Source organism: Symphalangus syndactylus, chromosome 17, assembly GCF_028878055.3.
Source record: "Symphalangus syndactylus isolate Jambi chromosome 17, NHGRI_mSymSyn1-v2.1_pri, whole genome shotgun sequence".
Lineage (NCBI taxonomy): Eukaryota > Metazoa > Chordata > Mammalia > Primates > Hylobatidae > Symphalangus > Symphalangus syndactylus.
Window position 1 is genome coordinate 60,681,483 of NC_072439.2, and position 14,684 is coordinate 60,696,166.

Genomic DNA, 14,684 nt, shown 5'->3' on the forward strand with positions numbered 1-14,684 from the left:
TTGGAGAATGTGAATCACCTGTTGCAGTCAACCTGCAATTTAAGTAGGACTCTAGGTATGTTCTTTCACATGCAGCTTTCCTTTTATTGGCAGTCTTAGAGTTTTCCATTGTCTCATCATTGGGTCTTTCCCCATTTTCAAAGAAGCTCTCCAGTGACATTTATTTTTTACTCATTTTGGCTAGAGCTAGCTTGTGGGCTTACCAAAACTGTGACTGAGACAAGTGCTCAGTGTGGGAAGGAAGCGCGGACAGAAGTGGTAAATAAAATAATGGGCGGGCCATGCAAGACTTTAAAGCCTGCCATCAGATGCAGCGGTACAATTGAAATACATCAACCCACTTGCCACTATAAAGCTTGCCACCAGTGCAGCTTTTGTCACTTGGCTACTCACTGATAGGGTTTTGATATGAATCTGCAAGCAATTGATTTATTATGGTCTCTGTGCAGTCACACCTCTTTGCTAATGTTAATCTGTATTTGCAGCTGTTCCCCAGCACCAGCAGCCCCACCTTAGCTCCACCTCAGGTCATCAGGCATTAGATTCTCATAAGGAGTGAGTAACCCAGATCCCTTGAATGGATAGTTCACAAGAGGGTTCACACTCCCATGAGAATCTAATGCCACTGCTAATCTGACAGGAGGCAGAGCTCAGGTGGTAATACAAGTGATAAGGAGAGGGTGTAAATACAGATGAAGCTTCACTCGTTCACCCACTGCTTACCTCCTACTGTGTGGCCTGGTTCCTAACAGGCCATGGACTCGTACTGAACATGTAGATGCTGAGTACATGTGCCAACCACAGGTCCACCTTTGCATACTTGACCTTACCAGTATTTTATGAATATATATGTACAGCTCCCATGTTACCAGTGAAGGGTCTTGAATATAAGTCATACAGGTTCTTGGCGTTTGAACAAAGAATTGAACAAAACACACAAGCAAAGCAATGAAAGAATGGAGCAATGAAGGCACAGATGTATTGAAACAAGAGTACACTCCACAGCTCAAGAGCACCTGCTACAGAATTTTCTGGGATTTAAATATCCTCTAGAGCGTTGCCATAGGTTACTTGGTTACACCCTATGTAAATGAAGGAGTGGCCCACAACCAGCCTGCTTGGTTGCAGGAGGTGGCCAATCAGAGGCTGAAGTGAAGTTACAAAGTTACACATGAGGACTTGACCTGCTACCCCTCTGATTATTTGCCAGAGGGGACCAGTCAGAGGTACTTTCCATTTTTTCATCTGCAATGCAGTGCATTGGGAGTAGCCTCTGATCCTTTTGTTACTTGGGCGTGTAGAGGTGGGGTTTTCCTTTTGATTCAGCTCTAGGAAGTCAGCAGGACCTTCGGTTCCCTGCCTCCAGACCCTGTTCTCCTGCCTCATCCATAAAGGGAACTCCCTAGAGACACTAAAGGCTGTCTGTCTCTCTGTCTCTGAGCAGCCCACTCTGCCTCTCAGAGTGTACTTTTGGTTTACAATAAACTTTTTCGCCTACTCTTACTTTGTACTTGCTTTCAAATTATTTTGTGTGGTGAAGTCAAGCACCTGAACAGGCCCACTGACAACAGCAAGGATAGAAGCAGTGCGATCGGTTACAAGGCTATTACGATAGTTCCCTCCAGAAATGGCAGTACTGAGAGGTGGGGAGAAGTAAGTTCTGGATTTTTTTTTTTTTTTTTTGAGACAGAGTGTCGCTCTGTCGCCCAGGCTGGAGTGCAGTGGCCCAATCTCGGCTCACTGCAAGCTCCACCTCCCGGGTTCACGCCATTCTCCTGCCTCAGCCTCCCGAGTAACTGGGACTACAGGCGCCCGCCACCACGCTCGGCTAATTTTTTGTATTTTTAGTAGAGACGGGGTTTCACCGTGTTAGCCAGGATGGTCTCGATCTCCTGACCTCGTGATCCGCCCACTTTGGCCTCCCAAAGTGCTGGGATTACAGATGTGAGCCACCGCGCCTGACCCTAGATTTTTTTTTGAAAGTAGAGCTTACAGGATATGCTGACTATTTAGACTGGAGATGTCACAGCATGGTGTCAAAGTGACTAATATATTTGGCTAGAGTCACTAAAGTTTACATTTATGAGATGCAGAAGACTGTAGAAGGTTTGGGGAAGAAGATCCGAAGCTCAGTTTTGGACCTGTTAAGTTTAGCATGCCTCTTAACACATCCAAGCAGAACGGTCAAGGATGCAGTCTTCCATATGGACTGGACATGAAATGTCTGACATCAAACAGTAACAAAGAACATTTTGAAATGAGGAAAAGTATTTGTAATTGTAATTGATAGCTCATGCACTATAATTTGTCCACGTTCTTTTTCAGGCCATGTCATATATATACATATATATATAAATATTTATAATAGACAATTTTGCTTTTTTTCTACTTAGATTCTGTTATATACATTTCTCCACATTGCTTTATAGGCCTAACAACCATGTTTAAAGGCTGTATCTTCATACAGAGGTAATATTTAAAAAAGAAGACGAAGACCAAAGAAGGACTCCCTTCCCTCACCTATACACCTGTGTCGTCTTACTGGGCGCAAACACTTTTTTAGCTCCGCAAAGCGATTGCACTTTCTCTTCCAAGTCGGCAGACGGCGCGCGAGCAGCGTAGGCATTGCTCCGCCTCCAGTCCAGTTGCTCTTCTTTCTTTTCCTCTCTTTTTCCTCGCGTCCTTTGCCCCGGAAGTGCTCTTACAACATTGGCTGCCGGCGTGACTTTGACCGCTTCCCGGTGCGTTACCGGCAGCTGAACCCACTCGGAGCCGCGGGACTTTGACGCGTGCTCTGCGCTTGCCATGAGACTCCTGGGAGCCGCAGCCGTCGCGGCTCTGGGGCGCGGAAGGGCCCACGCCTCTCTAGGTTGGCAGAGGAAGCAGGTACCGGAGCACAGAGAGGCCGAATCGGGACCATTCCCGGAACCTTGTGATCCCTTCTGGGCAATGGAAGGCAGTGACACCCCTGGGTCCTCCTGACTGACAGCTCCGAATACTGGTGGTCGCGCGTCAGTGCTGAAAAGCACCTCGGTGCCTGCACATTAGCTAGTTAACTCGTTTGTTTTGCTCTCTGGTACCCTGGGATTTAATCAACTAAAAGTGCCTGTCACTTAGATACTTTGATATTTTATCCACCTTTTCTAAGGTGTTTTTTTTTTTTTGGCCTCTCTTTTCCCATGAATAATTGTGTATTTTGGATGTGCAGTCCTATGGGGAAAGGTTTATATTGTATCTTAATTCCATCTAATAGGGATCCCCATCCCCTGCCACCAGAGTAAAGTTAAAACAAACTTCATGAATTGTTTTTGTTTCGAGGGAATTGGAAATCTTTGGGGGCTGTCTTGGAGCTATTAGCATCACTGCATAGAGCATATACGTTCTCAAACATATTTGTCATCTGTGAACTACAATAAAGGAGAAAGAGGAAAAAATTAAGTTAAATTTAAGCTAAAATTTATATTTTCTGTTAGTTTTTGGAGCTGTCTTTGTGATTTTATCTGCCCCGGTGTGTATTTTCAAATCTGTGTAAAAAGTACCTCCCATTTAAATTAAATTTATTCATTAATTAAAAAAATACGTCTTTTCTGTCTTGTTTTGTAGTCTGTCCTCTGATTACAAGAGTTCCAGGCTTAAACGTTTCCCCTGGTGCCTAACTCCAGCTATCTCGTATCCAGTGAGATTTCTTGGAGGAATAATGTCCACCACACTCGTTTTAATTGTCTGTTGTTCTCTCTTATAAAAGGTGCATAGAATTGAGCTCTCGTATTTTTTTCAGGTTAATTGGAAGGCCTGCCGATGGTCTTCATCAGGGGTGATTCCTAATGAAAAAATAAGAAATATTGGAATCTCAGCTCACATTGATTCTGGGAAAACTACATTAACAGAACGAGTCCTTTACTACACTGGCAGAATTGCAAAGATGCATGAGGTGTGTATTCATGGTTGATTCTGGATTAATTAGAACGTGATTTTAACTGTTTTGTTGCTATTATTTAATAAAGCTTATAAACCTGAAAGATTAAAACAGTGGTAACAGCAGACTTTTGACAGTTAGGCTTATCTGAAAGTAGCTTAAGTATCTGTGTTCTGGTTTTCTTTTTTATTTTTTATAGATGACGTCTCACTTTGTTGCTCAGGCTGGTCTCAAACTCCTGGGCTCAAATTATCCCCCTGCCTCAGTCTCCCACAGTGCTGGGGTTATAGGCATGAGCCACTGCACTTGGCAACTGTGTCCATTTCAGTTAAGATTTCTTTCCTTCTTGGAATGCAGGGACAGCGAAAGTCTGAATTGCTGTGCTTGTGTTTAGGTGAAAGGTAAAGATGGAGTTGGTGCTGTCATGGATTCCATGGAACTAGAGAGACAAAGAGGAATCACTATTCAGTCAGCAGCCACTTACACCATGTGGAAAGATGTCAATATTAACATTATAGATACTCCTGGTGAGTTGGATTCTTGGTTTTATTGCAGCTTCTTTTGGCAAAAGCACATTTGGTTCTTTTACTATGACCCAATTAGTTTTTGAGTGTCAAATACTCAAAAGTATAACACTGAATTCCTATTAGAGAAGACTAACTTAGGACCTAGAGCACTTCATCCTTATGTAGTTTTCTTGAAAATTTGTGCAAGTAAATTGTGAGTAGGCAGATTCTTGCCTTTCACATATTCTAGCTGATTCTAAAGCTGCCTGTGCCCTAGTATTTTCTTGAAGTGATCTTGCCAGGCCCTGCACCTAAGGGTTGGTGAATAGTATTGGTGTGCTCAGTGATCTACATTCTAATTAGAAGACTTATGTGATGAGCAGAGATACAAAAACTTCTAATAGTGCATATATTAAAAATTCAGATTGCTCTTTAAGACCCTCTCATACTTCATCTTATTCAGGGCATGTGGACTTCACAATAGAAGTTGAAAGGGCCCTGAGAGTGTTGGATGGTGCAGTCCTTGTTCTCTGTGCTGTTGGAGGGGTACAGTGCCAGACCATGACTGTCAATCGTCAGATGAAGCGCTACAACGTTCCGTTTCTAACTTTTATTAACAAATTGGACCGAATGGGCTCCAACCCAGCCAGGGCTCTGCAGCAAATGAGGTAATGAGCCTTAGAATGAACAAAGAGGATGTGATGATCTCGACAGCAAACCTTATATCCAGAAGGATGATTAATTCACTGTCATTAAACTTTATTCTTAAGTTTAGTTTTTTAAATGTATTTATGTGAGTTACTTAGTAAGTGAAACACTGATTTTAGTAAATTGGCCTGTGGTATGATCTCATCAACTACCTTCTCTGTAAAATGGGGACAATATTACTTAAATTCTAGGGAGGTTGCAGATGAATTCAGAAAACAGTCTGACCGTTTATACTGTTTTGCTGTTCTTAGAGAAGTTATAATCTAGATTCTAAAAATACCTTGTGTTTTATTTAGACAAAAGATCATCTTTGGTTTTAATTTTTCCTTGAAGCATTTTAATTAATGCCCTTAAGTAGTTTGCCATAGAGATGAGATTTTCTTGTTTTCGGACGGAAACATATTTTCTAGGACGACAGTAACACTTCCTTTCTGTACCAGATAGAACCAGTAGTATTTATAGCATTTTAAATTTTACATAATACTATATATTTCACAAAGCCTTTAAAAAGAGTCAGAATTTCACTTTTCACCTTTTGTAGATGTGCACGTGTAGCTCTAGAGCTCATACTTCTGTTTCACATTGCATAGTTGATGGATATGTAGGTGTAAAGTTTATGGTAGTGGACAGGCTGAGAATGGTGTGTCTGATGACAAAAAATCTGATGGAAGTGATATATTTGATGTGAAAGTAAACATTTTCTTAGTTGGGTGTTTGTATCTTTTTTTTGGTAAAATGTTTTTAGTTTTTGTCCTTGTTTTACTTGTGCTTGGCAATAGATGGACTTTTTTCCCCAAATCTTCTTCTGAATTCCAAGGAAACACTGTTTTAGCATTTATTTGATTACTTTGGTTCATTGTTTTCTCCACTGCCATTTATTTGTTTTCCATTTTGTAACTTCTATAAAGCAGATGAAAATCCGAAACTTCTAGATCTGACCTTCATGTCTTATCTTTTCTGTGGTACTTATTCTTTCTGTCTCCTCTCATTTTGGATTGGGCTTATGAGAGAATTCTTGGAGTTGATCTTCCAGCTCACTAATTTGGTATTCATTTGTGTCTCTTCAGTTATTTAGCTTGCCTTAAAACTTTTTTTTTCAGCAATTATGTACTTAATTTTCATAAACTTTCATTGCAGCATTTTTATCAGTAGAGGTAATCGTTTCTCAAATGTTTACATTTTATTTTCTTTTCTCTAGTAACTCTTCTTGGAGGTAAGTGCTATTAAGTTCACATTTCTCTTTCAAGCTTTTGGTTTCCTTCAAATATTTGGTGATTCTTAGATCTTTAACCATAGTTATAGATGGGAGTCTAGAGTCTAGACTAAACAGTGGTAGCTAGAGCATATTCTTTTCCAGTGAGGATTCTTGCCAGTGAATGCAGTTTCTATTCAGTTTTGAGCCTGGGCCGGGCGTAGTGGCTCATGCCTGTAATCCCAGCACTTTTGGAGGCCGAGGCCGGTGGATCACCAGGTCAGGAGTTCAAGACCTGGCCAACATAGTGAAACCCCGTCTCTATTGAAAATACAAAAAATTAGCCAGGCATGGTGGCGGGCGCCTGTAATCCCAGCTACTCAGGAGGCTGAGGCAGGAGAATCGCTTGAACCCAGGAGGCGGAGGTTGCAGTGAGCGGAAATCGCGCCATCACACTTCAGCCTTGGCGACAGAGCGAGACTCTGTCTCAAAAAAAAAAAAAAAAAAAGAGGTGGGCTCAGCTATCCTACTATTTAATTTCCTGGCTAGCTCCCCATTATCTGTTCTTCCCCTTTCTGCTTTTGATCCAGTGTATCTGGGGATCTGATGGTAAAACAGTTATTTTGGAGTTCTTTTTGTTGCCTAAATGGGGTTGTGGCTTCCTGAGCTCCTTGAGTTATGTTGTCAGTCTGTTCCCAACTGCTTTATATTTTCTGTTCTGACCTGATGGTAACACCCTTCTCAGTTATCCAGTGTCTGCCACTGATTTTTTAAAATATTCATTTTTGTCATTTCAAAGGGATTAGGGGAGAAGAAAAAAGGTAAACAAGTGTATTTTTATTTTTCAGGTCTAAACTAAATCATAATGCAGCGTTTATGCAGATACCCATTGGTTTGGAGGGTAATTTTAAAGGTATTATAGATCTTATTGAGGAACGAGCCATCTATTTTGATGGAGACTTTGGGTAAGTGCTAAAAATACATTATTAAAATTTTAAATTTTAAAAAGCATTAAAAAGAAGGGATAAGTTCGTCAAACTCAGAGTAACTATCTTTTTGAAATGCGACTGGAAGAATACTCTGAGATGGTTTTGTTTTAATACGTGTAATCCTAGTTGCTCCCCATTTTATTTAGTATTTATTCTGCGAGAGACTGTGTTACTTTTTGGGTAGTATACTCATATCACATTATGGCATGCATGGTGTGGTGGAAGGAGCCTTCAGTTTGGGTTAGTAAATTTGGGTTAGTAAATGTATTATATCTTTTTGCACTTCTTCATTTATTCATTCATTCTGTGGACTTTTATAGAGCAACTGCCAGGTCTGGGGTATTGAGATAAAAATTAGGAAGAAAATAGGGATCATAAATATTTGCTCTTCCTGCTTTATAATTACATGGACAAAAAAGATTAATTAAAACAGTTAAAGTTGTACAAATGTGGTTTGGGAAATGCAAGAAATAAATTGGTTAACTTTTTGATGTGGTATTTGGTCCATCAGCTTTTGAGTGACCTTTACCTACAAAGTACTGTAATTGCCTGGTGGTTATCAAACCTTAGCATTCATAACAATCCCCTGGAGACTTTTTTTTTTTTTTTCCTTCCTTTTTTTTTTTTTTTATTATACTTTAGGGTTTTAGGGTACATGTGCACAATGTGCAGGTTTGTTACATATGTATCCATGTGCCATGTTGATTTCCTGCACCCATTAACTCGTCATTTAGCATTAGATGTATCTCCTAATGCTGTCCCTCCCCCCTCCCCCCACCCCCCAACAGTCCCTGGAGCGTGATGTTCCCCTTCCTGTGTCCATGAGTTCTCATTGTTCAATTCCCACCTATGAGTGAGAACATGCGGTGTTTGGTTTTTTGTCCCAAATGTCCAACAACGATAGACTGGATTAAGAAAATGTGGCACATATACACCATGGAATACTATGCAGCCATAAAAAATGATGAGTTCGTGTCCTTTGTAGGGACATGGATGAAACTGGAAAACATCATTCTCAGTAAACTATCGCAAGGAGACTTTTTGTTAAAAGACATAGTCCTGGCTCTACCTCCAGAGATTCTGATCAGTAGATTGGGGTGGGGGCCCGTAGTTTGTGTTTCTGGAAGGTTTCCAGTTGATGCTGCTCTTACAGGTCTGCAGACCACACTTTGAGTGACACTGATCTAGACAATGTGAGGAGTCATAAATGATCCTTTGTTCTGAGGAGTGACTTCTGTAGCCTGGTAGTTTGTCCACAGGCACTTCCTGAGGGGTTTCCTTCCTCTGCTATGGAATTGGGATTGCACGTCTGGCAGGTGGGCGATTGGCATTGTGATCAGTGAACTATAGAATTTATCTTCATCAGCCATCTTGTAAGCAGGAAAAGGATGGAGTCTGTCTGGTGGATAAGGTGTTTCTCTCACTTTTTATGTGACAACTGAGTAATGACAACAAAGTTTACCTACTACTCCTTAGGATATAAGGCCCAATAAGGCAGAGTTTTTATTTTTTCCTACTTTATTCACTGCTATGTCCCAGCCCCTAGGACAACTAGTTACAACTAGTTAGTTTTAACTGCCTAGTACATAATAGGGACTCAAAAATATTTGTAAATGAATGAATAAATCCACTTTCCCAGAATTACCAAGGCACATATTTCTGTTGTCAGAAGTAGAGACTCTTAAACTTTGTTGTACATCAGAACCACAGATGCAGCTTCTTAATGTACATGTATCCTTCTCCAGCCCTAGTTTACTGTATGTTTATTTGGAAAGGAATCCACAGATGATTCTGACACGTGAAAGGCTAAGAAGCAGGGAGCTTGCCAGGAAGGTTGAAATTAAGATCTGAAAGCTGTGGAGTCTTAGAATATTAAGTGTTACTTTTTGTTTCCTTGGAAATGGCTTCTTTTGTCTTTATTAAAGTTAGGAATATGTTTTCTGAAAAGCTTATTTTTTGATATTAATTTCTATTTTTAAAGAAATACCTTGAGGCCGGGTGCGGTAGCTCACGCCTGTAATCCCAGCACTTTGGGAGGCCGAGGTGGGCGGATCATGAGGTCAGGAGATCGAGACTTCCTGGCTAACACAGTGAAACCCTGTCTCTACTAAAAATACAAAAAATTAGCCGAGCATGGTGGCAGGCGCCTGTAGTCCCAGCTACTCGGGAGGCTGAGGCAGGAGAATCACTTGAACCTGGGAGGCAGAGCTTGCAGTGAGCTGAGATGGCGCCACTGCACTCCAGCCTGGGCGACAGAGTGAGACTCTGTCTCAAAAAAAAAAAAAAACAAAAAACACCTTGAAAAATTTTCAGACTGCTTTTAAATATCATATCAAGTATGTCCATTTTAGCTTTGAACATTTTATTTTACCCATTCAACCTCTGGAGGAATGGAGAACTGATGTCACAGATTGAAGAGTCTGTCATATTTAGTCACCCTTTTTTTAAACTACAAATTGGGATATTCTTTGTTAAAAAGTGTATGATCAGGTCTGTTATTAATGGAAAGGAATAGAGTAAGGTCTTCCTAGTACTGCTTACTAGAGATTGTTATGTTGTGATTAATAAGAATATGATTAATAGCATTTTCAAGAACTCAGATGGGCCCCAGACAGGTTGGCTTTGAATCTTACCTCTTCTGTTTACTAGTAGGACAGCCTTCGGCAAATTACTTTGCCTGTGTAAGTTAGTTTCCTGATCTGAAAATGCAGATAATAGAAGCTACTTCATATGTGAAGATCAAATAAATAACTTGTCAGATATTTAGTTTAGCGCTTACTGCATTGTAAGTATTCAGTAAATGGATGCTGTTATTACTTTGCATGCTTGCCAGTTTTAAAATAATTAGAATACAGTAAAGACTACACTGAAGAGTTTAAACTTTGATTTAGGTGATACTTTGTCAAGTCATTGTTTTGAACTTGTATTTTACTGTATATTGAGTAAGGATAAACCAGGTTGCATTAAATTGGGAAGATTTTGTATTATATATTTTATCATTATCTTCTGTAAAACTTGATATGCAGAAAAGTAGAATGTGATGTCTATTATAAAACCAGAGACTTTTTTTTCTCATTATAGTGGATTGTTTTAGCTCTTCCAGTTACTGGTAGTACAACCTTGACCTTAAACTTGCCTGTTTCAGTATATTTATCTACTATTCTGTGTACATTTTAAACGTATACATTAGTCTTGCCATTTGAATGCAAATGTATCAGAGCTCTTTCTTACCTAAAAAAATGTTTTAACCATTAATCATATATTTTTCATTAGTCCTTCATATATCAAGTTGAATATCCTTAAAGCACCAAAATATTTGTTTTCTTAGTCAGATTGTTCGATATGGTGAGATTCCAGCTGAATTAAGGGCGGCGGCCGCTGACCACCGGCAGGAGCTAATTGAATGTGTTGCCAATTCAGATGAGCAGCTTGGTGAGATGTTTCTGGAAGAAAAAATCCCCTCGATTTCTGATTTAAAGGCAAGTGCTTTCAAAATAAGTCTTATATTAACAACAAAAAGAAGTTTTTTGTTTTTTGTAGGGAGGGGACATGATGCTTTTATGTATGGGCTTTATTAATGAAATCTCAGTACATTTATTTAACATAATTGGCTTCCTCAAAAAATACTTCACATGGTATATTTTTTTTAAGTGAGGTATGTAATAACTTCAAATGAGAAAAGTTATTGAGGACCCTTAAATTATTGGGGACCTGATTTTAGTCTCTATTAGAGCCAGCACTCCAAAGAGTGTCAGTTCATTTTATTCATTTGTTGGTTGTGGCCACAGCATTATTGTTGGCCTCTTCCAGCTGCTAGAGCTAAAGCTCCACTATGTATTCTGTAAGGCCTGCTCAGCCAGCAGGACACATTGATGGTGTTTGCACTAAGGGTTGGGGCAGGACCTGGAGCTGCTACTGTCATGACCTATAATTTATGAGAGATTTGTACCGTTTGGTTTCCTGTGTATATGTTCTTTACAAAAAGAAAAAGATAAGTTAAATGTTTCTTAATAGAGCATATGTTCATATGGTTTAAATATTTAAAAGGTATACAGAGGTAAACAGTAAACACCCTTTTATTTTTTTCTCCATCTGCCCAGTTCTCTTCCCTGTCCCTGAAACAGGTTAGCAGTTAATAGCTTCTGGTGTACCTTTCCATAGGCTTTTGGTTTTGCATATATATTACTTTTTCCTCTATTTTATACAATTGTAGTGTACTGTTTGCAGTGTTTTATTAGTGTGTCTATTTTCTATGTGTATATGTATTTTTTTTTAGCAAATTGAAAATTAGTGAGAATTAGTGATTACAAGAGTGTCGAAAGCAGTTGTATAGTAAATCACTTCCTAGCCCTGAAGAAGAAAGTGATTTTTTTCTTTGTATTTTGACCTTGAGTTCATTGGAGACCTGATTTTAGTCTCTAATAGAGTCAGCACTCCAAAGAGTAGAGTATCAGTTCATTTTATTCGTTTGTTTGTAATTGACTTGAAGCACAACATGTAATTTTAACATTAACTGCCATTAAATTGTTTTCTTTTGTAGCTAGCAATTCGAAGAGCTACTCTGAAAAGATCATTTACTCCTGTATTTTTGGGAAGCGCCTTGAAGAACAAAGGAGTTCAGCCTCTTTTAGATGCTGTTTTAGAATACCTCCCAAATCCGTCTGAAGTCCAGAACTATGCTATTCTCAATAAGGAGGAGTAAGTCTTGAAAATTGAATCTTAGTTTATGCAGAAATACTTTCGTATTTATGCACTGTGAAGGAATTTAAGGATAGTCCTTCTAGTTATGTCTGTGATTTTTTTTTCATAATTTACAAACAATCACGGTTTTTATTTGGGTAACATTTTTGACATATAGAAAAATATTTATTTTACCAGTTCCTATATCATATTCTGTTTTGACTTAAAAGTATGATTTGTTTTACTATCTCTCAAGGTTTACATCATTAGAAAATTTTCTCATTTGGGACTAGCTGTTTTCAGACATACTGTTAAAAAAAAAAAAAAAAAGGTTTAAGAAACAAACTTCTGCCAGGTGCAGTGGCTCACGCTTGTAATCCCAGCACTTTGGGAGGCCAAGGCGGGTGGATCACCTGAGGTTGGGAGTTTGAGACAAGCCTGACCAACATGGAGAAACCCCGTCTCTACTAAATATACAAAAATTAGCTGGGTGTGGTGGTGTGCGCCTGTAATCCCAGCTACTCAGGAGGCTGAGGCAGGAGAATCACTGGAACCCGGGGGGCAGAGGCTGCAGTGAGCCGAGATTGTGCCACTTCACTCCAGCCTGCCTAGGCGACAGAATAAGACTCCAAAAAAAAGAAACAAACTTCAAAAAAAAGCTCATTGGTTATTTCTTTTCTTTCCCTATGAGACCATTTCTGTGTTTTTTAGTGTACTCTTGTCCTATCACTATGTAGTAACTAAGCTAAGCTCTAAAGACCGTTTTTTTTTTTTTTGTTTGTTTTTTTTTTTTTTTTTTTTTTTTTTGAGACAAAGTCTTGCTCGGTTGTCTAGGCTGGAGTGCAGTGGTGCAATAAAAGCTCACCACAGCCTCGAACTCCTGAGCTCAAGTGATCCTCTCACTTCAGTTTCCCAAAGTGTGGGGATTATAGGCATGAGCCGCTATGCCCAGCTGAGAACTTACTTCTATTGATCTCTTTCAGTGAAATTTTACTTATGTGTGACACCAGTAATATCCCACACACGTGCTTTTTCTCAGATAATACTTCATGATGAAATAAATTGATATAAAAAAATCAAATATTACATCTCATAGATTTATATTTCTTTTATTTTAAGTGACTCAAAAGAGAAAACCAAAATCCTGATGAACTCCAATAGAGACAATTCCCACCCATTTGTTGGCCTGGCTTTTAAACTGGAGGTAAGTTGCTTTCTAATGTATTTAACTGCTATCTGTAGAATGTTTTTACTTCTAGGCTTTTTTCCTATTACAGAATGACTCTGACCTTTATGAAAGATTTGGAAAATAGGGAAAGTAGAAAGAGCAGGTAGAGAATTTCCAAAGCTCTGACATGACAGTTCTTTTGTTATTAGGTGCATTTCTTTCTAGCTCTTCTCTTTGCCTGAAGAGTGTAAATTCTTACCTAAATCATACTACCTGTATAGTTTTGTTTTGCTTTTTTTTATTTAATGTCACAGTAGGTAATGGTCCATGTTTCTATAAATAGTTTAAGCATTTTAAGTAGTAGCATGACAGTGCATCAAGTAGATACACCAAAATTTGCTTAAAATTTCCTAATTGTTAGATGTTTATATTGTTTCCAGGTTTCCACTGTTATCAATAACATTGGGTCCATTTCTAGAAATATGTCCTAAGGAACTAATGAAGGGTAGTGAGTTAATGTTAGCTTCAGCTCACCTTATAAAACCAAAATCTCACAAACAATTGAAAATGCCCAGCCAGTCGCGGTGGTTCACACCTGTAATCCCAGCACTTTGGGAGGCCGAGGTGGGCAGATCAGAAGGTCAGGAGTGGGAGGCCGAGGTGGGCGGATCACAAGATCAGGAGTTCGAGACCAGCCTAGCCAACATGGTAAAACCCTGTCTATAATAAAAATACAAAAATTAGCCAAGTGTGGTGGTGGACACCTGTAATCCCAGCTACTCAGGAGGCTGAGGCAGGAGAATTGCTTGAACCTGGGAGGCGGAGGTTGCAGTGAGCCCAGATCGCACCACTGCACTCCAGCCTGGCCGACAGAGTAAGACTCCATCTTGGAAAAAAAAAAAAAGAAAATGCCCAGTAATTACAATTTGATAAATAAACTGAGGTACATTCTTATAGTACAACATTATTCAGACTTTAAAAATTATATTGAAATGCCTATTTTTGACACGAAAAGATGTTTGTGATTTAAAAAGAAACAAACTTACTTATTTTAGAATATTTTAAAGAAAAGTTATGAAGATAGTCCAGAGAATTCCTGTATATCCTGCACCCAGTTTCCTCTATTATTAATACAAACTGTCACAACTAATGGGCCAATACTGATATATTATTATTAACTAAAATCTGCACTCCATTTGCATTTCTTTAGTTTTTGTCTAGGTCCTTTTTCCGTCTCACTAGACAGAAGGACCACAGAAGGCCCATCCAGAGGACCACGTTATATTTGATTGTCATGTCTCCTTACGCTCTGCTAGGCTGTAATAGTTTCTTAGACTTTCCTTGTTTCTCACGAGATTGACATTTTTGAGAAGTATTGGTCAGCTCTTTTGTAGTGTCCCTCAATTTGGGTTTGATGCTTTTCACATGATTAGATTGGAGTCATGTGTTTTTAGGAGGACTACCATCGAGGTGAAGTGTTATTATTGTCACATCATATCCAAGGTACAGACTTGCAGCATGATTT

The 14,684-nt window shown here is 39.2% G+C and overlaps 1 protein-coding gene across 9 annotated transcripts in view; it reads left to right on the forward strand.

Moving 5' to 3' along the window:
• The first annotated feature begins 2,590 nt into the window (after positions 1 to 2,590).
• Positions 2,591 to 14,684, forward strand: part of GFM1 (G elongation factor mitochondrial 1) — a 70,961-nt gene continuing 58,867 nt past the window's right edge. For 3 of the 9 annotated variants that reach the window (XR_010116482.1, XM_063620337.1, XM_063620340.1), the window contains exons 1-8: positions 2,669 to 2,886; positions 3,779 to 3,931; positions 4,311 to 4,443; positions 4,886 to 5,090; positions 7,171 to 7,287; positions 10,640 to 10,790; positions 11,852 to 12,009; positions 13,111 to 13,195. Coding sequence is in view for 8 of the 9 variants with exons in the window: in XM_063620337.1 (XP_063476407.1) it covers positions 2,806 to 2,886; positions 3,779 to 3,931; positions 4,311 to 4,443; positions 4,886 to 5,090; positions 7,171 to 7,287; positions 10,640 to 10,790; positions 11,852 to 12,009; positions 13,111 to 13,195 (1,083 nt within the window). In the remaining variant the exon portion in view is untranslated. Of the gene's footprint in view, positions 2,887 to 3,778; positions 3,932 to 4,310; positions 4,444 to 4,885; positions 5,091 to 7,170; positions 7,288 to 8,570; positions 8,628 to 10,639; positions 10,795 to 11,851; positions 12,010 to 13,110; positions 13,196 to 14,684 lie in introns of all 9 variants that reach the window. The other 6 variants (XM_063620334.1, XM_063620338.1, XM_063620335.1 and 3 more) reach the window with 5 other exon arrangements.